Genomic DNA, 23,513 nt, shown 5'->3' with positions numbered 1-23,513 from the left:
TTAATTCTCACTTTTACTGGAAGTTCACGGCAACCGGAAACAGAAAACGTGTCCCGCCTCCCAGACTGTCTCCACAGCCCGAGCAGCTGCCCCAGGGACCAAGGTCAATGGGGAGGACCCGGTCGGGGTGACTGAAGATGCTTGTGCCGGGCGGGGCTTCTCACCCGGCACTGCTGACCTTCATGGTCAAAGCAGAACCCAAAAGACACATCACAGCAAACCACCAAGTGCAAGAAGCCGATGCCTGTCTTCCGACAACGGTCTTGCCAACTCATGGGCCTTCTGGAAAACGGGGGAAATGACACCTTCCACGGTGGGGGGCATTCCTGTCACTCTGGCTCAAATGTGACTAAAAGTCATCTGTAGAGTGCCCAATGGCCCAGGCTCTGTTGGTCAGAGCTCCGCGTGGACCCACCTCACGGTGCTCTGCTGCCCACGTGGAGCTCACCACCTCTGCCCGGGGCACCTCGGAGGCTCACACTGCGTGGGGGGGCCAGCGGAGGGACCATCCGTGCCCCCCGAAGAGCTGCACCCCACAAGGTGGGATCCCAGGGGCCACAGGCAAAGCAGGGGCGACCTGGTCTATTCTGATTGGGCAGAACTGCTCACCCACCTGGCCTGTCCAGGACCTGCAAAGGGACGGAGTGCCTGCCACGAGGATGGAGAGAGGACGGGGCAGCCCTCTCCACTCGGCCAACCCAAAAGAACCAGCAGAGCACCCGGAGGAATCCTGCCGAGAGCCACGTGTCCCAGGCTCCACAGGGCTGGCTCCCCACCGCCAACCAGGGGGCCGGTCACCCCGCCTGCCACTGGCTCCCTCAGACGGAGGCCCTGTGAGCCCACGCCAGCCCTGCGGGCGCGCCCCACAGACAAAGCCAAGGATTGAGGCCCCCTCCCAAGTCTCCCGCTGACCACGGTGGGCGTCAGGTGCGGGTGGGCAGCGTCTTGTAGGGGTTCAGGATGCCCTTGGGGTCCAGGAGGGCCTTGAGCTGCTGCATGAGCTGCAGGGCCTCGGGTGGCTTGCTGTAGCCAAGGACGTCCTTCTTCTTGAAGCCCAGGCCGTGCTCGGCACTGACGCTGCCCTGCTGCCTGGCTGTCCACTCGTACACATAGGGCTCCAGGGTGCCCAGCAGCGACGGGCTGAAGGCCTCTGCCGTAACGTTGAGGTGCAGGTTGCCGTCCCCTGGAGGGACGCGCAGGTCAGGCTGGGCCCCCCTTTCCCGAGAGCCCCGGCCCTGCCCCTGCCCTGCCTGGAGGCCGCCCGGGGTAGTGCGGGCCCCACCTGCCTCTGCCCTCACAGCCGGCTTCCAGCCCTTCACGTCACTGGCCACTGACCTGCTGGTGGCCACTCCCCTCCTCTGGGGGCTGCAGCTCCCTTGGCTTCACATGCGTTTCTCTCCAAGTTCTCCCCAGCCCCCCATCTCCACCCGCACAGCCTACCCCCCAATCCCTCCCCGAGGGCGCCAGACTGAGAGGGATGAACCCGACCGACCTGCGAGAGCCCCAGGCTGGACCGCCGCCGCCGCCGCCACAGACCTGGGTCCCTGGGGCCCCGGAGGTCTCGGACCAGGGGACCCAGGGGCCGCTGACCCTGTGACCTGGGGCTGCTTAGAGCCCCTCCCTCCATGCACATTTGTCAAATGTAGGGAGCAAACCAGGGTCGCTCTCCCACCAAAAGTGGATGTGTGACTGAAACCCACTGACTGACACCCTCAGGGCGAAGGCTCCAAAAACAAGGGTCTTTCCCAAGGGAAACACTGTGGCGAGAGGAGCTTACCTCCACTGACACTCAGCTATCCACACCAGCAGCCAGCCTGCACGGGCTTGCAGCACAGTTCACAGGGTCCCGGTGGCCCCAAGGCCACGCCTGGCTGCGGGCTGGGACCCAGCCCCACTCCCACCCTCCCCAGCTCCTGCACAGGCAAATCACCCCACTCGGCCTCAAATAATTCCCACAGATACAAGCCTAAGATACATGAGCCCCAAATTGCAAACACACAGAAAAGAAACCATGATGACCGAGACCTGCAAGGACCTGCGACCTGGTGATTTCCAGAAACGGAAAATAAATGTTTCACGTGTTTAAAGAAATGAGAGAAAAAAGTACAAGACACTGACCAGGGAAAGCTTTCAAATACCCAGGCTGAGCTTCTAGAAATGAAAAATATGGTCACTGAAATGTCAACCAGCAAAGAGATGAATTGAATGGAAAACAAATCAAGCGCATCAAGCGCACAGAGGCTCAGAGCTACGGACAACAGGGAAGAGAGACAAACGTGTGGCGACATCGTGAGCCCTCGACTGAAGCTCTAGAAAGAAGGGGCGGGTGGGGAGAGACAGTATTTGCAGAGACAACAGGGGAGCAACTTCTAAAAGCCAAGCCCACCAGCCCCCAGCAGGGCATGCCGACGCTCACCTAAACCAAGCAGAGGGAAGCCAAGGAACCCCGAGGAAAAGGGAAAGATCTTAAAAGGAACAAATGGGAAAAAAATGGACTCCTTTCAATGGAGCCACACTCGCTGGCAGCTAACTTTGCAGCAACAGAAGTCAGGACGGCGGAATGATGTCCCCACTCTGCGGAGAACAGAACTGTCCACAGAGAATTTCCAAATCCATTGGAAAAAAAACCCACTGAAAAACAAAATTCATACATTTTCAGGTAAATAAAATCCGAGACATGCTGTCACCTACTTTCCCACACTAGAGGCAATTCTAAAGGCAGGGCTGTGACCCCAGGTCAAAGAAGGACCAGAGGTGTGGGTGAGTCTAGACCAACACTGACCTCGTGGAGCAGTAACAACAGCACTGCTGCTATCTGGGGCTGAAAGGCACGGTGGGACATACTCTAAAGCACCGTGTGTGACCGGGAGCAGACGGTAACATCAAAGTGACAGGGTCCCAAGGTCCCGGCCCCAAGTACTGATCAGGGCTCTCAGGGAAGCAGAACCAGTAGGACACCTGCAGATGCACGCAGTGTACAGAGGGGGGTGGGGTGGGCAGAGAGGGCTAGGAAGACGGAGGGACAAAGAGAGGTCAATTTTAAGGAACTGGCCCACTACTGTGGGGACGTGGGAGTCCAACCTGCAGGGTGGACCAGGAGCTGGAGACCTGGGGTCAAGCGGTGCTGCAGCTCGAGTCCAGAGGCCGTGGGGAGAGCCCCTCTCCCGTGGGGGACATCTGTGTCTTCCTCTTCAGGCCTTCACTGCTTAGATTAGGCCCACCCGCATCACGGAGGGTAATCTGCTTTACTCAAAGTCTGCCAATTTAAATGTTGATTTCATCTTTTTTTTTTTTTAATTTTTTTTAACTGATTATTTATTTATTTGTGGTACGCAGGCCTCTCCCTGTGGTGGCCTCTCCCGTTGCGGAGCACAGGCTCCGGACGCGCAGGCTCAGCGGCCATGGCTCACAGGCCCAGCCACTCCGCGGCATGTGGGATCTTCCCAGACCGGGGCGCGAACCTGTGTCCCCTGCATTGGCAGGCGGACTCTCAACCACTGCGCCACCAGGGAAGCCCTGATTTCATCTTAAAAATACCTTCACAGCAACACGTAGATTGGTGTCTGACCAAGCACCTGGGCACCACAGCCCAGCCAGGCTGACACACAAAATGAACCCCCACACTGTTTGGGAGCGGGATCATGATACGGATCAACTTCCAGCCCTGGTCAGGTAGGAGTGCCCTGACAAGGCCACATTCTAGGGCTGCTGCGGAAAGAACAGAGAGGCACAATCCCCTCGTTCGTAAATGGAAACAAGTGATATGAGAAAAAACACCAACCAAAAGAAGGTAATAAATCAGAGAGAAAGAAATAGAAGAAATGAAGGACAAACAGAAGAGGTCACTGAGCAATTACAGTCTATGTAATTACAAAATATGCCACCTCAAAACAGCCTGCTTTGGCATAAGGATTATTTTGAGCTGAAGGCAATTGAAAAGAGACAGGCACAAGGAAAGCTCTCTGCCCTCCGTCCACCTAAAAGCAGGACATGAGTGTGTAAAGGTGTCCCCACAGTCCAGCAAGGTCAGGGTACCCACCTGAGACAACTCTGGCCTCGGTCTACACAAGCCTCAGGTCCATTAGCTTCCCCATGTGTCTATGCACCTTCCCACAATTTGCTGCCTAGAAGTTCTGTCCTCTTTCTTCATCTGTGCCATCTCCAAAGATGTACTGTTCTTTGCTAAGATGCCCTATAAGCCCAAGTTCTAACTGAAACCAAGCAGGACCCTGTGGGGCTCCCGGGCAAGGGAGCCTCTCTGTTCAGCCTCCATGACCTTCCCTGAGCTCCAAAGGGCAGATTGGAACAGCTGCTAATCAGGGAAGGGAGGGGACGCAGAGGGAGGAGCAGTGAAAAAACAATAGAGCAGCCTTGGGCCAGGGTCCTGGTTCCACCTCAAGGGATACACAGAACAATGTATTTGAGCTCTTTACAGAACTAAAACCCCCAACAAATGCAAGAAGTCAGCATTCTTCATTCCAGAAAAGACCACCTGAGGCCAGATTAAAGGAGCACAGGCCCCGCTGCACACCCTAATCTCATCAGCAACACCCCCCCTTGAACCATGGCTATAAAACTCCTCAGACCCAAAAGATAATGAAAGTGCCATCAGACAGGGTGGGACCTGGGGCTTCCCTGGTGGCGCAGCAGTTAAGAATCTGCCTGCCAACGCAGGGGACACGAGAGTTTGAGCCCTGGTCCGGGAAGATCCCACATGTCGCAGAGCAACTAAGCCCGTGAGTCACAGCTACTGAAGCCTGCACACCTAGAGCCCATGCCCCGCAACTAGAGAAAGCCTACACGCAGCAATGAAGACCCAACGTAGCCAAAAAATAAAAAATAAAATAAATAAATAAATGTTAAAAAAAAGGAAGAAAAGAAAAGCACTAAAATCATTAACTTCAGCGGTCTGGTTTTCGTGATTAGCAGTAACATTTTGATATTCGACTACAAAAACTCCTCTATATCCTGGTTCCTCCTTTGCCTCTTTGAAGCTGTCCCCCCGAGCTATCTGACAGGCTGCCTCCCAACCTATGTCCTCAGTATGGTCCCCGAATAAAACTTAACTCACAACGTTTAGGTTGTGCATTTTTCTTCAGTCGACAGAGACAAGAAACAAACCAAATCAGCAGTTAAATAGCCCCCCCTCCCCAAAGGCTGGACACGGCACAAAGGATAAAAAAGGAATAATATGAACAAGGTAATGCCAATATACTCGAAGGCTTAGAAGAAATGGACTGATGCCCAGAAAACAATTACCACAACCAATTCTGAAGTAAAGGAAAGCTAGGAGAGCCCTCTAGTTGTTAAAGAAATTTCTCTGTAGTCAATCCCACCCCCGCAAAAAATACCCACAAAAACCTTCAGGCCCAAATACCCTCATTTACAAGTTCTACCAAACATTCAGGGAGAAGGTAATTCCAACCCGACAGACACTGCCAGAGACGACCCCCAAATCGTTTTAGGACTTTGAGGCCAACATCCAGCCTGGACAGAAGAAGGAAGCCTTACAGGACAGGATGGAGAAAGCCCTACATGGGATAAGTAAACGGGATCAAACAAGACACAAAAAGGATCATGGCCACGCTGGGCTTACCTGGGACACAGACCCACTTGCCCTCAGAGGTCTGGAGTGATGAGCCTTGTTGGCTGGTCAAAGGAAAACCAGCACTGGGCCCCTGGGCAGACCCAGAAAAAGTATTTGACAAATCCAATGTTCCTCCTCAATTCTTTTTTTTTTTTTTTTTTTTTTTTTTGTGGTACGCGGGCCTCTCACTGCTGCGGCCTCTCCCGTTGCGGAGCACAGGCTCCGGACGTGCAGGCTCAGTGGCCATGGCTCACGGGCCCAGACGCTCTGCGGCATGTGGGATCTTCCCGGACCGGGGCACAAACCCGTATCCCCTGCATCAGCAGGCGGACTCTCAACCACTACGCCACCAGGGAAGCCCCCTCCTCAATTCTTGAAAGTGGAATCCCTCCACTCGAGCGTTCAGAGGCATGCTGGGCCAGGGCCAGCCCTCCACCGTGTGCCCCTCACCGCACCTCTTCAAACCCTCACAATCCCAGGAGGCACTGCTGAATCCCACCCTGAAGATGCGGATGGAGGCCCCAGTGGGGCCCGCCCCAGCACACCTGCCCTGTGGACGGGGCTCTGAGACGCCCAGTTCCAAAGGCTGCCGAGAATGAAGGGGAATGAAACAGTTCCTTTCATTTTGCGTGACTTTTCTGCAAAAAATAATTATCTGAACTGCTTTTAGGATCCTTCCATCTGAGGAGGGAGGGGTGGGGCCCCTTCATCAAACCCCGAGACCCCCGTGTCCAGGGCCCACCTCCCACTGCCCCAGCCAAGCCCGGACCCCGCACTCTGCCTCCGAGACGGCCCCAGAGACCGCGTGGCGAGGACGCCGTCCTTCCCCTTCCCGGCCCTGGGTCCCCACCCGCAGCGCAGGCCACGCTCACCCAGGTGGCCGTAGCCCACCACGTGCTTGGCGTGCAGGCCGAGGCGGGCCCGCAGGTCGCTCACGAGGTCGTAGAGCCTATCCAGGGGCAGCGAGAGGTCGTACTTGTACACGTAGCCGTCCCGGCTCAGGGCCTCGGTGATCCTCTCCCTCAGGGCCCACAGCATCTGGAAGTGGCGGGACGGGCACGGTCACCTGTGGCGGGCAGGGCAGCGATGCCGCGCTGCTGCGGGGTGACCGCGGGGTCGCGAGGAGACCCTCCGGGTGACAGAAACGTTCTGCCTCGTGACGGGTGTGTGGCTTCTGTCCCAGAGTCCATATGGGACAAGGGCCCCGAATGAGGCCACAGGCTGGCCCCCGAGACCCAGGCACCCAGGGTCCCTCTCGGGACAGTCGGAACAGATCCTGTGACCCCCATGACAGGGGCCCAGGCGAGGGCGGGGGCAGGGCAGGCACGGGAGGAGCGTGGCAGACAGGGGGCACATCCCGGGCCTGGGCTGGGGGACACGGGGGTGGGAGGGACTGAGGCAGCAGAGAGGCAGGGCGGCCTCATCGCGCTCACGCCTCCCTTCGCGAGAACGACTTCCCTGTTGCGTCAGAGAACAGAGGGCCTCGGAACACCCCTCCCACCTGGGCCTCATCCCTGCCCCGCCTCCACCCCCCACTCCCCATGTCAGGAAACCTCCCGGCAAACCAGCCTCCTCGGCAAGGCAAAAACTCCTTTCTCTTGCTTTTTTAACATACCCCCAGCGCAATGATCACCCCTGAAAAAGTAACAATAATTCCTCGCCACCACGGAACGTCCAGTCAGTGTCCGGATCTCCCCAGCTCTCTCACAGACTTTTACAGCAGAGGGTCACCGGCACCGGCGCCCGCACACTGATCAGCAGCAGCTCCTCTGGCCTGACCCCCTCGCACACCCGGAGTCCAGCCACATCCCTGCACAGCCGGCCTGAGCTGGCCGGTCCCGCCCGTCCCGTGCCCACAGGCTCCTCGAGCCCCACTCACCTCCATCACGTCCTGGTGCAGCCACAAGACCTGCTGCCCCCTTGTCTGCCCACCCCCTCTCACTGCGCTCCAATCCCACCCTCTCCAGAAAGTTCTGTCTGGAACACGGCAGGCACCGGCCCCTCGGGGCCTTTGTGCACCTGCACAGGTAACTCACTCCCCACCCCGCATCCGTCTGTGCTCAAATGCCCCTTCAGGGACGTCCTCCTGATCCCTCACCCTCCCAGGAAGGATGCTGGCCCAGCCCCCTCCTGTGTCACCCGGCTGGGCCCCTGGCACCGACGTTTGAGAACGGGGCTGTGGAGCCAGCAGCCCAGACAGGGCAGGACCAGAGGGGGCACCGAGGCAGGTGGCACCCCCCCAGGGATGGGGCACCCAGCCCAGACCGATGGCCCAGTTGGGGACACCTGCTCACGCTAAGCCACAACCCACAGCCTAACTTCAGGCGTCATGGGGAGGACGAGGGCCGCGGCCTTCACACACCTGGATCCTCCGCTGATCGGTGGCCAGGGTCCCGTCGGTCGCCAGCCCCGAGCCCAGCACCTGCTCCAGGAAGCCGCTCAGCTTCTCTGCATCGTGCCCCGCCCCGGACCCCGAGGTCTCGATGAGGACGTAGAACGGACTTTCTGGAGGGGACACAGGGAAAGCGGAGGGGAAGGCGGTGTGCCGAGAGCCGGGACAGGTCTAGGCCAGCCGCAGCTCTAGTACCCCTGACGGCGCCCATGTTGCCCGCAGAGCAGCTGCTGGCTACTCAGGCTGAATTTCAGACAGTTTAAAAATAGGTCTTTCACTGTAAGAGAAACCATGCCCCCTGGAGACGCCACAAAGCTGTACTTTTGGTGCCTGGATAGGGCGGGGGCGCCCCAGGGGCTCCTCTTACCGAACTGTAGGCTAAAGGGGAGGCCCAGCGCTTTGCAAAGGCCAACAACACCCCGGGGGCCCTCCAACCATCCGGGGACCTTCTGTCCCTCCAGGGACCCTTCGATCCCCGCCCCCAGGGACCCTCCATCTTTCCAATGGTTGTACATGTCTTATTTCTCTACCCTGGACAGGTGGTTTCCTATTTTACACAAAAACAAATAATTCAGTAAAAATTTAAAGCATAAAGTTCTTTCCACACTTATGACTATTATGGACTGAACTGTGTAACCGCCCACTCCAAATTCCCATGGTGAAGCCCTAATCCACCCCTTATGTGACTGTATTTGGAAATCAGGCCTTTAGGGAGGTAATTCAGGTTAAACGAGGTCCTAAGAGTGGGGCCCTGATCTTTCAGGACTGGTGCCCTCACGGGAAGAGGGAGAGACTCCAGAGGTCTCTCTCACACACACACAGAAGACGCCTGTGAGGACCTTCACCAGAACCCAACCCCGATGGAATCCTGGTCTTGGACTTGCAGCCTGCAGAACTGGGGGAAATAAATTTCCTTTTTTAAGGCTGTAGTGTTCTGTGAGGGCAGCCTGGGGTAAGACAACGATCATTTCTTCCGGGTCGATTCCAGAAGTGAAAATACCAAGGTGTACCAAGCTGCACGGACTTAGCTTTACACAGAGTGCGGACTAAAGACCTGGGCACGACGAGCTCACTGGCTAAATCGGAATGAGCTGGCTGAGCTCCGAGGGCCAGCACTTCATGGGATGACACCTCTCCCGGTGCAGGAGCTGGGAGGGCGCCCCTGACTGTGAGTCTGGCTGTTCCAAAGACCCCAGGGCTACGGCACGACCGACAGCATTCGACTGAACTCCGGGGGCATACGTGAAACGAATTTCAGGGAGAATTCTGCTCTCAACAACTACGGGGAGGTGGGAACCGTGGCGACGCTCCCTGCCATCTCCTACTTCACGGACGGGACGGAGGCTCTGATCAGTCCACACATCAAACGGCACAATAGGGGCGGTGGGCGCTGCCAGCAGGCGGGGACAGTACCTTGCACTGGACAGGCGAGACGGAGGTGGAGCCCGACCAGCTTCATGCACTCGGCGTCCATGAACTCGAATGCGGACAGGATCTCGCCCAGCATGCCCCTGCAGGTGCAGAAGGTCTGCAAAACCTCAGCAAAGCCAGGACAGCCTGCAACAGACATGGAAAAAGGACAGGCGAACTGGTCATGCAGAGGCAGGGCCTTACCTACGGGCCCACCTGAGACGCCTTTCAAGCAGCAAAACCAACCCGTCTCCTGGCAACGGCGCTGCTGAGCTGGGCAGCCTCGCGGAGCGGGACAAGCCACCCGGGTCAGCCACCACATCGTAGGTCACAGGCATCGAAGAGGAAGAGAAAAGGCTGCCTGAGAGCCCCGACGCTCAGGAAAGCCACTTGGAAAGTCCACAAACACAGGGCCAGCAATGGGCCGCCCCAGAAAACGGCTTAGCTGTGCATCTCTGACGACACCCAGGGCCCAGCAAGTCGTTCAAGGCACATTTACTGACCGCCGAGCTCTCCGTGGTGACCCGGTGCCTGGAGCTGACCACCAAGCGGCCCAAGGCAGAGAGGGGACGTGGATATGTCAGCAGGCGGGGAGGGGTGGGCACACCTGGCCTTTCCGGGCAGGGATGGGAAGGTACTGAGAGGTCGTGTGGAGGTCAGGGAGGAGGGTCCGGAGAGAAGATCCCGCGAGTGAAGCTCAGGGGCTGAGGCCCAAGGAACACGTGCAGGCCCCCCAGCCGGACGCAGGGCTGGACGTGGCAGGTTTGGCGATATATGAACCCCAGCCGCAGGGAGCGTTAGTGAACTGGAACAGATCAGAAGAAACCTTCCAGAACACATCACAGAGTGAGACAGGATAGAAACTCGGGTGCAGGTAAGACACAGGGAGGGTGGACAGATTGATAGGCTCTATCGTGCATCTAATCGCAGTCCTGAAGGGGGAGGCAAACGGGGCAACCGCTGACGAGGGGCGGTGGCAGGAAACTTACGTAAGTGGGAGAACCAAGCCATGGGTTTAAGAAGTTCAGGAAACTCGGAGAGAAAAAGAAGCGTACTCTCACACACAATACACCGAGACCCACAAAACGCCAAAGGTAAAGAGAAAATCTTTAAATCGGCCAAAGAAAGAGAGAGAGAGTCCCTCAGAGCTGCAGGGGACGGCTGGCTGACATCACCAACAGCCACGGAGCCACGCGGAGTGACGCCCTCAACAGGACGAAAGGGCACAGATGCCAGCCTGTGCTCGCGGAGTGCCTTCCAAGAATGGGGTGAAATGGAGAGGGTTTTGACTCAAAGCGAGAGCTCACAGCAGCAGACGTCCACGACAGGAAATGACGGAGGACACGTTCACAAGGCACGTGGCCTCTGGAGGAAGGCCTGACGCAGGGGATGAAGAAAATGGCACACATGGAAAATAACAGTAAGGGCTACCAGAGATCAGAGACTGATGGACTCAAGACAAGACCCCGTGCGTGGTGGGAGCCACAGGGGGGCCCTGGATCCCGCCGCGGGGACCTCCCAGAGATGGGCCTCTGGACCAGCAGAGGAGCGGAGGCTGCAGTTAACCTAACGCAGCTGAACGACAGCGGGAAAGGAGATGCAAACAGGTGATGGAGGGTTGGGAACAAAGCAGACGCGAGCCCGTTTTCCAAGCTGTGAAGGGAAGCAGAGAACGGGCACGGCCGGCGAGGGAAACGTCCCAACGCGTTCGCAGAGACAGGTGGTCCAAGCAGGGGAGGCGAGCGGCTGGCTTACAGAGGGGACTAATTACTGCCCCCTCAACCCTGTGATGAACAGACTCACGCCCTTGATCTTGTGCCAAACCACGTCATTTCCCTGTGAATCTTACTGCATATGCTGCCTGAATAACAAACGCTGGATGGATGAAACGTGAGAGGCCCCAGTTTTGTTACAGAATAGAGTGTGTGCTCTGCCCAAACCCCACTGCGGATACCAACAAGGCCAGGTCCCAGAGCCTTTGGAAACAGCGAGAAGCCCGGAGAAACAGGAGGGACCGCACACGGCAGCGCAGCCTGAGAACCCGCTCCAGAGGCAGACAGAGGGCACCTACCGAGGAAAGCCACGTTCACAGCACTGGGCTTGGGCGGACACAAGATGGACACGGCGGTGATGACACCCAGGGTGCCCTCCGACCCGATGAAGAGCTGCTTCAGGTCATAGCCCGTGTTGTCCTTCCGCAGGGACGTAAGGCAGTCAAGGATGGTGCCGTCGGCCAGCACCTGGGAGGGAGCAGAGACGGGCACTCCTGCATCAGCCCACGGCCCCAAGAGACGCCCTGGGGAGGCCGACCCAGCCCAGGGCACCCGGAGAGAGCTGAGCCAGTCATCAGTCCCCCGCCCCACTTTGGTCCAGGAACACAGGGGTCCCTAGGGTGGCACCAGGCCTGAAGTCACCCCAACAGGGTGAAAGAGGGGCTTCTCTTTCCCGGATGCAGTGACGATTCCCCCACCACTACCACGATCAGAAAGCTCAGGGCCCAGTTCTCAAGGGAAGCTGGCCCAAAGCAGGGCACACCTGGGGTGCAGGAGGGTGCACCCGGAGTGGAATAGGGCCGAGAATGGCAGTGCATCAGGCCCCCGCCCTGCACTCCTCATCCACAGGCCCCAGTCATGCTCTGTAAGCCTGTCCTGAGTCTTGCTTGGTTCATTTAGTCCGGAGCTTAGTGAAACAGCTTGTGAAAATGAGAAAGTGAGTTACAATAAAAAATAACCTGTGTCCAGAGGACAAAGCTACGGGCACCTCGTGACTTGGCAGATGGAAGTCGTTCCCTCCTTGAGTAAACAGAGGGCCCTTGCTTAAGAAAGCCCTGAGGTGTGCTTCGCAGACTCAACAGCCCTAGGGGTGGTGATAGTGGCGCCACGGGGCTCCTGAGAGTCGCCAGGAAGCTGGCAGGCGGAATGCTGCTGGTCCAGGAGCCTGCTCGAGCCTCCCACGGCAGCTCCTCACAGGGACAGGAGGGCAGCGGACACGCCATCGCCTCATGGGAAGCCAGAAAGCGGGGTGCTACGTGTGAGCCCCGGGGCCCTGGTGGGACCAAGAGGAGACCGGGGCTGGTACAGTGGGAACCTGGATCTCCAGGCTGGGACGAGGTCCCATCCCCGAGGTGGCCTCATGCACCTGCGCCACCCGGGGCCCAAGAGGGCAGCCCCCATGCTGGGCCTGCACCACCCTGGGGTCTGCAGGGAGCAAGGGTGGACCTGACCGGGGCTCTCACCCAGAGACCTCGCGTGCTGACCACTGGGAAAGTCAGCCACCCTGGACCGACCTGGGGACCACAGCGAGCCCGCCCAGGTGTCCCTGGAGGCAGGGCCAGCGCTGAGCCGCGACAGCGTCCCCAGCTCACCACTTCCAGGCCCAGGACCGTCCCTCGCAGCGAGCCGTATCGCAGAAACCGCAGGCCGCCGGCATTGGTCGCCACGTTCCCCCCGATGTGGCAGCTGCCCTTCGCCCCGAGGTCCAGCGGCATGACAAAGCCCCGCTCCTCCACGTACCGGCTCAGTGCCTCCAGGACACAGCCCGCCTGGCAGACCAGCACCCCTGCCAAGCAACCAGAGCGCCCACGGGAACTCTCAGCTCAGGACCAGCCAGACCACGCAGGGGGGCCCTGCAGGCGATAACCCCCGGAAGGGGCATCCGCCCGGAACCCCCGCGAGGAGGAAAAGGGGCATGTCCCCCGTCCCTCCCCAGAAGATGCCTTCACGAGAAAAGAAAAAAAACAGTGAGGCAAAATGGAGGAAAAAAACCTCACATACACCACACACACCCACACACACGCTGATGCAAGGGATCCGTAAACACAGGGCTGCTACAAGGCTGTGGCCCTCAACTGTGGGGGTGATTCTGCCCCTGGGGACACGTGACAATTCTGGAGGCGATCTGGGTTGGAGGTGCTGCTGGCATCGAGTGGGTGGAGGCCAGGGTGCTGCTCGACACCACCTGGTGTCCAGGTACCCCCGTCAGACAGCACGATCCACCCGGATGTCCGGCCCGAGAGGCACCAACTCGCCGTTGCTGAGCCCCGAGCTTCATGAGCACGGAGCCCCTTAGACGCCTTGCATGCCCTGGGAAGGGCCGGCACGGCCGGGAAATGTCAATCCGAAGGGGCTGCAGGAAGAGCTCAAGCCCAAGGGGTGAGTCACCCCAGTAACCAACTAAATAACAAGCCCCCTGCAGACGCACCTGGGGGCCCAGCTCGGGTGGAGCGGTGGTGGCCTCTGGGACCCCCCCGGGCCCGGGTCCCCCACGGCCCAGCCCCGCGGCTGAGAGGGAAGGTCCTGACGGGCAGGTGGCCTTACCGGACACGTTGTGGAAGCTGACGATCTGGTTCATGAGGGCGGTGGACACGATGATCTCATCAAAGACGGGGGTACTGCCCCCCACCATGCCCGTGTTGCCCCCCTGTGGGCTCACGGCCAGGTTCCTCTCGTGACAGTACCTGGGGACATGCACAGGACCAGCGTCAGGGCCCCTTTCCCACACCACCAGCCCAGGGGGACCCTCTCGGGGCCGTGAGACCCCAAGGCCCTCCTGCCACAGCCTCGAGGGGGTGCCTCCTCGGCCCCCACGCACAACGGGAGTCTGAGAGGACAAACGTCCATCACACAGGCACCCAGGGAGCTGGCGGCCGGCATCTTCCCAGATCACGGCTGCGGCCCCAGCTGCCCTCAGATGCCACTCCTCCAAGAACAGACAGTCCGAGCAACAGCCGCAGCCCTCCCCGTTCACCTAAAGAACCGCAGCCCCCAGGCACTCGGGGCTCCCTCCCACCTCCACGCCCCACGTCCCCTCGCCGCATGCCCCTCCCTTGCCCACCGCCCTCCAAACCTACTTCAGACTCATCAGTAGCACCTCGTCCCCAACCAGGTTCCCACTGCGCCAAGACCTGAAGCGACGAGCGCCCCGATGGGCCAGGACTTGGGCAGCAGGGCACCTGCCCCGAGAGGGAGGCTGCCCACGTGCGTCCAAAAGCCGCCTGCTGTGCGGCCAGCCTCCAGCCGTGGCTCCGACAGAGAAGGCCGGGGCGCCCGCCCACCTGCCAGCTATTCTGAAGCACTGGACACACCTCAACGTGCCACCGTGGGGACAAAGCACTCACAGGGCGCACACCTTCCATGCAATGAAAGTGGCGTGGAAGAATAACTAGCAACAAGAAATGGGCACAGATATTGCTGAATTGAAGGGAAAAAAGACTCTGACACTGTAGATACGATGTGGTAACATTTAAAAACCCTCACCCGCGCAAGAAAGATGCTGAGCTAACACACCAAAATGTCATCGGTGGTTTTCTTATGGAGGGGAAATTACTGGTTGCTTTTGCATTTTTTTCTTTATGGTTTTGTACATTTTCCAATTTTTCTATAATAAACACGAGAGTGTATCGATATAAAACATCCCAGCACACATTTCTCAAGAAAAGGTCTGTCTCCTTCCCTGCCCTGCGCTTCAAGTCTGCAGCCGCTCCCCATCGGAGGCCAACCTGGTACCCCAAGGGTCCAAGATCCCGGGCTCAGCCCTGCTCAGGCTGGCACTGCCCCCGCCACCTCCCCGGCCCCAGTCACTGCCCACTTCACAGGGTCTGCCTGTTCTGTGTCCTGTGCCTGTGAGGAAACCACTGGTGAGCGACACAGGAGCGAGAGCGGGCAGGGCGTGTACCTGAGGATGTGCGCCACCTCCTGGGACGTCCGGGGCCTCAGAAGCACCTTGCTGGAGCCTGCAAGACAGAAGCCTCGCGGTCACCCCGCGGCGGGGGCGCATCCCACCTCCCAGCGGAGCTGGCCCACGAACCTCAAGGACCAAAACCCGACGGCAGGAGCGGCCGGTCTCTAGCGGGAGGAGGTGGAGGGCCAGGGGCTGGTGGTCTGTGGTCCTGAGCTGGGCCCTGGGAGGCAGGGTGGCAGGGCCCAGGGTAGGGGCGTCTGCCCAGCTTCCCCACTGAAAGTTACTGCGTTTCCCTTGTAATTAGTACGTGTCTCATGCAGAGACCCTTGAGCCTCCGTCAATACCCTGTCGCCCCGCAAACGGTCGCCCGTGAACTTCAGCGTGCGCTGATCCTCACTTGAAGCTGTTCGCAGGACAGGTACCAGAGGTGATGTTTCCAAATCCATCCATCCGCCCGGATTCAAGTCAACCTTCTGCTGTAAGAAGGGGCCTCCCCTTCCCTCTCATGTATTTGTGTCCTTGGCTATTTGATCACAGCAGCGCGGGCTCAGGGGTTCTTAGGTTGTTCATTGGTTACAATTCTTTGCTGTCACGATTTATTTGATGTCCAGCCGTGGCCTCATCTGTCGGCATTCCTGACCACTGCCTCCAAGACAATCAAGTCTCTTTCCACCCTTTCAATTTTGTGGGAAGTATCAGTACTTTAAGTAGCTAAGAGGCTGCAGGAGGACAGAGGGGCGTCTAGCAGGTGTTCCTGTTGGCCAGCGATTTCATGGAGCTCTGAGACCGGGCTGTGGTTGCTACCTTACCCTTTTTTATTCTGAGAGCCATTTCTCACTTGCTTTTCATCAGATGAACCGTGTCTGCCCAGGCAGCTGGCTGTTTGACATCCAGATCCTTTAGGACAGCACAGCCCAGGGACACTGGCCACCCCCGAGGCTCCTGTCGGTTTCACTCGCACACTTTCTCAGCAACAGCTGATCACCCAGCCTCTGTGCCCTGTGACGGGCCCAGAGAATAAAAACACACGGGTTCCCCCGCCCCTGCGCAGTTTACTTTCTCACGGGGGAAAGGAAAAGAAAACGGTCCAACGTGTTAATAAGGGGAGCCTACAAAGAGGACGGAGCACAGAGCTGAGAATCATCAGAGGCAACTCGGGGGAACCGCCCAGGACTGGAGGGAAGGAACGTCCAGCCCGGCCAGGCCAGGACACGCAGGCCAGCGAGGGGACAGGCGGAAAGGCCGGCTGTACAGGCTCAGGACACCACCCCGCTGCGGCCTTCGGCCCTCTCAACACCCTCAGTGCTCTGGGGGCGTCCCTGCAGGTGAACCGCCCTGGATCCAGGCTTGCTCAGCACCCCGCCCACCACCGGCCAGCAGCAACCCAGCGTCTCCAGGTGCCTCGCCCCCAGGAGGCCATCCGCTCTCCTTGCCTCCTGAGTGCCAGGGTGCCCTGGCGCAGCTGCTCCGGCGGCTGCTGCCGAGACTCCTGCCTCTGGTCTCTGCTTCCCCTGCAGCCCTAGGGCACTGACCCCTCTCCCTCCCTCAGGACGCCTCCGGGCTTGGGGTGCCAGAGGCGCCCTCCTCCCCCGGGGCCTCGTCCAGGCGCCCTCCTTACGCACACGAACCTGGCGGCGCCCCTGGTTCTCAGTCTCCCACCCGAGTCCCGGGGATGTCAGTGCCCACCGACCTCAGGGTCGGCACAGCATGCCCGGCTGCCGCCCCCTGCGTACGTCGTACGTCGGGGCTCCTTGCACACGACAGGGCAGAGCTGAGGCCCAGGACCTCCTGCCCGCCCTCCGCAGGAGCCTGCTGGCCAGGCCGTGGAGACCGTCAACAGCAGGACTCAGACCTGGCCTCCTGGCGTCCAGTGGCCCGCAGAACAAGCTGCCCCCTGCCCCAGCATCTGCACCGCCCACGGGACTGTGGCCCCCCGACGCTTCCTTGAGGACGTCCCTCGTGTCCCTGTGTCGTCCATGTTTCCCTCTCCACCTGGTCATCCCCATGACACCGCAAACCTGCCGAGACGGCGCTCTCATCCTAGAACTAAAGACGGAAAGTCCCTTCTCTTGACACCCGAGCCCTGCATGCCCCACCCATTTCTCTGCCCCTCTTTGGCCCCTCACACCCCAGGACCAGGGGTGCATGCATCCCTTCACGCCACAGAGAGCCTCCCACGTGTCCCCAAGGACACCCACGTGTCCCGCCTCCTCCTGTCCCTGCGGCCGCCTCTGACCCCACGACCCCGCCTCCTGCGTTTCTTCGCGGGCCCTGGTGCTCCACCCCTTTGGCTGGCCCCTCGCCCCTCCACTGACCACAGCGGTCATCAGCCTCCTCGGAAGGCCCGTGTTGCCCCGCCCTAGGCCTCAGACTAGCTCGCTCCACGGCCCGACGGGCCCGCTCGAGTGGCCGCGTGAGCGCGTCCAGACCCAAACTCCTGGTTCTCCCCGCACAGATCCACCCTTCCGGTCACCTTCCTCATCAACTCGGCAGACGGGTCCAGTTTTTGCTACTGTTCAGGCCAAACATCCCTGCATGCCTGCCGTCTTTCCCTCACACCCTCGTCCAACCGTCAGCCAACCTCCCCTCCAGGCACACCCAGAGCCAACCGTTCGTCCCTCAGCGGTCAGCCGCCCGCCCAGGCACCCGGCCGCTCGCACGCGCACCCACCGCGGCCGGTCACAGCACAGGCCCCCTCCGCTGTGGCCCTCCGGCCGCACTCCCCATCAGCTTGCAGGAAAGCTCAGGACGCACGGGGCCCTCGAGGCCTCGCTGAACCGCCCCTCCCCGACCTCCCTGCTCCATCCACTCCACCGCTCATGCGGTCTCAGGTCTCATGGCTCCTCCAAGGTGCCCAGTGCAGCCCTGCTCTGAGGCTTTGGCTGGCTGTTCCTGCTCTAGGAACGCCCTTCCAGAGGCTTTCCCAGGTCAGAGAAAACGGCCTGTGCTGGGGGGGCTCCAGGGCACCCACGGCCACGTGGAGCGCAGCCCACCCCCTGCTCCTGCTGTGCCACCCCCAGGTCAGCCTCCTGTCCATCTGCACAGCCAGGGCCCCAGCCTTTCACTCGGTGCAGGCACAAAGTTTGTGGGGTTCACCCATGAGCGAGTGGTCTAAGTTTTGAAGGAAGAAATATTCAAAAAGTTTCCCATTCAAATAAAATCTCACTTTTTAAGAAAATTTAAAGACCCTAATCAGCTTTTGCTAGCTTACATTTTCCACATAACTCTGAGATTAAAATGATCAAAAATTTAGACAGGCTTTCTCTCCAAAAGAAAGCCACATAAAGGGGTATTTTGACAAAAATTCACCAAGTCCCCCAACAGACACGCACTGAGCAGCCGCTGGGCCCTGAGCCCTTGGACTCAGAGCTGAGCAGGCCCAGTGTGGCCCCCCGAACTCAGGGAGACAGGAGGCCCGGAGGGGGTCCTCCACACGGGCATGCAGGGCAGGCTGCCCACTGCCCGGCCCCCAGGAGGGCGGCTGACAAGGAGAAGCGCCCCCAGGAGACTGCAGCCCCCGCCTGCTCGGGGCACCCCGGAGCAGGGGCACGCGGGCCTCGGGGACGAGCCGGTGGGGCACCCTGCATGGGACTGGGTACTGAGGTCCGTCCGCCCAGACAGCAGCACCAAGGCGGGACGGTGACCGGCCTGGCTGAGCTGGGGTGGGCATCACCCTCTACAGCCTCCAGGATCACCGCCTGCTGGGCGGGGCCTCTCAGCGGGGGCAGTGCCGCCCCGTGGGCAGGGCGGGGCTGGACGCCCTTCCACTCGAGGGCGCCCCAGCAGAGAAACAGAGCCGAAGGCTGTCCAATGTCTCGGGCCTCCCACAGGGGCAGGGCCGCCCTGTTATCTGCGCCTCCGCCCCAGTTCCACTCGCTCAAGACTCTGCACTGTGCTTTGGAACCTCACTCGGAGGTTTTCCCGCCGGGAACACAGCCCTCAGGGTGTCCGACTCAACAGCACAGCAAACCCTCCACTACTCTTTTTCAGTCCCGAGAGTGCTGGATCCAGGCCCAGCCTGAGGACCTGGCCGCCCAGCGTGTCCTGGAATTACAGGTTTACATATGTCCCCATGTTGTAAATTGCTTGTCTTCTAGCTCTCCTTAATATTGTAGCAAGAACATCATGTTGGCTTCTGTAACTAAGGAAGTAGGTCACGTTATCTCTGAAATCATTTCAGAAGAGAACAAGGGTATTAGGAAATCTCTGTTATCAAGAGCATGTGCTGGGTCCAGGAGGAGAACCGCTGGTACAGTGGAGGAGACAGAGCTGCACTGGGGAGAACAGGCCTCCCAAAAGATGCGTCCACCTCCCACCCCTCAGAACCCGCGAGTGTGACCTTATTTGGATAAAGCGTCTTTACAGGTGTAATTAAGTTAAGGATCTTTGAGATGAGATCATCCTGATTAGGGTGGGACCTCAATCCAAGGACAGGCATCCTCACAGGAGAACGGAGAGGGGACACAGGGGAGAGGCCATGTGAGGACAGAGGCAGAGACTGGACTGATGCTGTCACGAGCCGAGGTCACCTGGAGCCCCCGAGAGCTGGAAGAGGCAGAAGGGCCCTCCCCTGGAGGGAGCCCTGCCCACGCCTGGATCTCAGACTCTGGCCTTGAGAACGGAGAGGATAAATGCGATGTTCTGAGCGTGGTTTGTGGTTCTTTGTTACACAGGTGGCCCCGGGAGACTAATGCAGGCGCTGAGAGGAAGTGAGCGGTAGTTAACACACACACACACCTCGGAGCATCTGGGGGGGGAGGGGGCGGGGGAGGCGCTGTTTCGTCTTTTAATGTGTAGACGCGGCATAAGAAAAGCGTCATGCGCCTCCACCCAGAGCTCCTCACCGGCCTCACCTTGTCTCATGCTGTTTCTCAAGCCCACCCGCCCCCCAAGCATGAAGCGTGAACAGACCCTTACTCACCTCGGACCGTCCTCAGCCAGTCCACATTGGGAGCCTCCAGCTCCTCTGGGTCTGTGACGACCCTGCCAGGGACGATGCGCTCCAGGGCGGCCAGGTCGTCCTCAGACACCACAGAGAAGGGCAGCCGCCGCACGGAGTAGCGCTCCCGGGTCAGCATCACCTCGGGAGCACAGGAGGGTGCCGAGAAGCTGCCTCTTCGAACGAGGGGGCTGGTGCCCGTGGCCCCCCAAGGGCCGCCCGGCCCAGGGATCCTGGACACCCCTGCCCATATCCTCTGCTGTGCGGAGACTCCCTGAGCGCAGGCCGCCCGCCACCAGAAGAGCCACGCAGGCCACCTGGGCGCCAGACGGGACATCATCGCTCCTGCCCTGAAAAGCAAGTGACTGGACCTGGAACTCTGGAATACTACGAAGCAACAGAAAGGGAAGCACCTGCTGGGGGGAGACCTCGGCAGGGCCCAGGCCGGGAAAGGTCCAGAAACAGACAACAGTTTCGACGGTGGTGGTGGTGGAGTGAGATCGGACCACCCAAGAGATGTGGGCGGCGGGGGTGGGGGGACAAGGGACACGAGACCTTCACCCTGACCCAGTGTGGAGTCACCTCCTGATAATTATGTCAATGAGATGTACACCCTTGGCTGAGGCCACCCCTGGGTGTCAGCTTTTAACACCTGCAACAACCCTATCTCCCTTTCACCCCCCTTCCTTCAGAGCAAACCAGGAGTTAAGGTGCTAAAAGGAAAGTGACAGATACCACTGAAGCGTACACTTAAAAATGGTTAATATGATAAATCTTATGTTTCGTGGATATGTTACAAGTTTAAAAACCACGGAATCAAAGAAAGTGGGGGCGGGGGGAAGCTCCTCTGGCTGCCCACGGTGGGAGAGCCGGGATTTGCACAAACTCCACGCAGCCCTGCAGCCCCCCGGGGAGGGGGGAGGGGTGGAGCACCCGTTTTCTGGATACTTCTACCTCACCTGGTGCTCAGACAACCCGAGTCGGCACCGGGGGCAGCGTTCTCGCGTGGGTTCACACCCGCTGTGTGACCGTGAGGAAACGAACGAGCCTCTCTGTGCCTTGATGCAGCATGTGCCTCACCGGTGGGGGTGAGGATTAAATGAACCACGGACGGTGACCCTCACCGTTAGGGGGGTACGCAGTACAGGTGGGCGAGCTCAGGAAAGGAACTAGCTGGGACCCCCTACTGGGACCAGGAGCTTGGGGCCACGGCCGTCGGGCCAGCCCACAGGTGACCACCAGGAGCCAGGAGGGGCCGCCCCGGCTGGGAAGCAAAGGCTAATCGCGGTGGCCCCGGCGCACCCGGGGTCGCAGAGGCACCCCGGCCCTTCCGGAGGGCCCGGAGGGCCCGGAGCGCGCGGCCTGCGCGATCACATGACGGGACCAGCCCGGGCGGTCGGGCCCAAGGACCCCGCGGGCGCCCGCCGCGCCGCGATTGCGCGCGCCCGCCGCCCCGGACCCGCGCCCCGCAGCCCTGCAGCCCCTCAGCCCGGACCCCGGGCGGCCGCGCGCACGCACTCACGTCCGCGTCCCCGCCGCAGGCCTCGCGCCGCCACAGCCAGAGTGGGCGGGACGGGCGAGACGGGCGGGACGGGCGGGACGGGCGGGACGGGCGGGACTGCGCCTGCGCCGGAGGCCTCCAGCTCCCGCCCCCGCCCCCGGGCCCCGCCCCTGATGCCTCCAGCCCCCTGCACCCTGGTGCGCAGCTTGATCCAGCTTCCACGTGGGCACAGCTGGCCTTGACCCGCGTTGGCACCGGCTAGCGGGGGTCCCAGCGCACCCTCCCACCCCTTCCACGAGGACTGGCCCCGGGTGAGAGCGTAACTGCTCACTCCTTCGTCCTACGGGCGGTCCCCAGGGGACTCTGGCTCACCCCCCTCCTCTGCCCCAGGGACGCCCTGGCCCCACTCTGGCAGAAGGGCAGACATCTCTGCAGGCCACGTACGCACTGCAGGCAGGCCGAACCCGAGGAGCTCCAGAAGCTGCCTGCCCAAGCATTCTTTAGTGAGGGGCCCTCAGAGGAGCTGGGCTGGGTTGGTGACCCGGCTGCAGGAAGGCCTGAACCACACCAGGAGGGAAGAAGCCTCTCCAGCCTGCTGCCTCCTCCGGTCCCTCCAGGTTTGCACCTGCCTGGTGCTGGGCTGCCGTCTGCAGCTCCAGTGCACCCACCCAAGGGGGACAAAGGGAGGGGGGAAGCTTCCGGCCTGATGGATGTTCCTCACCCCAGCAGCACGGGTGCCAGTTCCCAGCCGCATCACGTTCCCTCAGGGGTGCCCCCCGGGGCTCCTGAGGCCCAGGGCCACCCAAGTAACACCTGCTCTAAGTGGCCGTGGGGCCCGGCCCTCCTCCGAGCTCTGAATCCTAATCAGCGCCCCTCCTCCAAGCAGCCAAATCCAGACTCCAACTTCCTCCCCCTACCCTGTTCCCCCCGCACCCCGACCTCCCGACTTAGGGATGGCAGCTGCTTCCTCCAATTACTGTTACCTCAGTGCTCCCTTTTTGCTTTTTCAGCCCTGGAATACCCTCAATTAAATTGTTACAATAACTAACAGTGGTTTCTACTTTGCTGACTAACACAGTCCCTAGTACCCAGAGTAGAGTTCTCTTCCCACCCTCTGGCCCCCACATGTCCTACCAAGGCACCTCCAGTACGTGTCTGGCTCATCAGTTCCAGAGTTCTTGGTGAGGCAGACAGGAGGGATGTTCTGTGGGATGCTAGGATGACAATCCCTGGCCCAGGGACTGCAGAGAGCGAGCGTGCGTACGTGGACCAAGGCAGGGCCGTGACGGTGTGCTGCCAGCTCGGCCAAGTATCAACAGAACGAAGATTCCGGTGGTCCCTGCATATTGGCACTGGCCAGATCAACAACGACGTGCCACCTGCCAAGAGCGTACGTTCTGCTCTGGTAACCACGCCTTATCAGGAACAGCAGCTGCACCGGGGGGCTCACCCACATCTTCAGTAAACCATACTCCTTAAGATCCACCCACCCCTTCACAGGTAAGTTAATGGGGTGTGCTAGGAACATCACCCCTGACCATCCCATCAAGGAGACATCCTGCCTTTGGCTTATGCCCTGGCAGGGAGAGGACACTCCAGGCCTTCCACCTGGCCCTTCCTACCGTGACGACCCTCGCTCCACAGGTCAACGTGGCCATCCTGCCAGCCATTATGTCTGTTTCAATGACACACTCAGGCACTGGGAAGATAACCACAGAGGGACCTGTGGACCCATCCAGACAAACGTTACCTAACCACGCGATTGCCGTGGGCCCTCGCTGTGACCAGACTAATGGTATCCTGGAGCTCTGGGAACCAGCAACAGTGCAGATTAGCACCCCACCCCCAAAACAAAGAGCTGGTGCCTCCTTTTCCCAGGCAGGCAGCCCTGGTGTCCGTGGGGCAAGATGGTACAGGGAGAGGAAAGTCACAGGCCTTCCTCCAGAGCCAAAGGCTCCGCTCCAGCCAAGGACCCGAGTCTGTGAACCAGGCTTCATCCGGAAAA

General features: G+C 60.0%; 1 protein-coding gene across 3 annotated transcripts; it reads right to left on the bottom strand.

The window, feature by feature from the left end:
• Positions 1-21,594, bottom strand: D2HGDH (D-2-hydroxyglutarate dehydrogenase). 3 transcript variants are annotated; one of them, XM_059051793.2, is made up of 10 exons: positions 21,530-21,594; positions 19,990-20,357; positions 15,063-15,120; positions 13,706-13,845; positions 12,754-12,947; positions 11,461-11,629; positions 9,393-9,536; positions 7,950-8,092; positions 6,460-6,625; positions 1-1,183 (listed from the first exon to the last, which is right to left on the bottom strand). In XM_059051793.2, exons 2-10 carry the CDS (start codon positions 20,345-20,347, stop codon positions 924-926), a joined length of 1,632 nt encoding a protein of 543 aa, XP_058907776.1. In that variant the 5' UTR covers positions 20,348-20,357; positions 21,530-21,594; the 3' UTR covers positions 1-923. The 3 variants fall into 3 exon arrangements, with proteins under 3 accessions (XP_058907776.1, XP_058907777.1, XP_066883506.1); XM_059051794.2 differs by having other exon boundaries at positions 21,526-21,584; XM_067027405.1 differs by lacking the exon at positions 21,530-21,594 and adding an exon at positions 20,967-21,468.
• Positions 21,595-23,513: the final 1,919 nt, after the last annotated feature.

Source organism: Kogia breviceps, chromosome 2 (assembly GCF_026419965.1).
Source record: "Kogia breviceps isolate mKogBre1 chromosome 2, mKogBre1 haplotype 1, whole genome shotgun sequence".
Lineage (NCBI taxonomy): Eukaryota > Metazoa > Chordata > Mammalia > Artiodactyla > Physeteridae > Kogia > Kogia breviceps.
The sequence above is the reverse complement of the archived record's forward strand: the minus strand, read 5'-3'. Positions and strand labels throughout refer to the sequence as shown.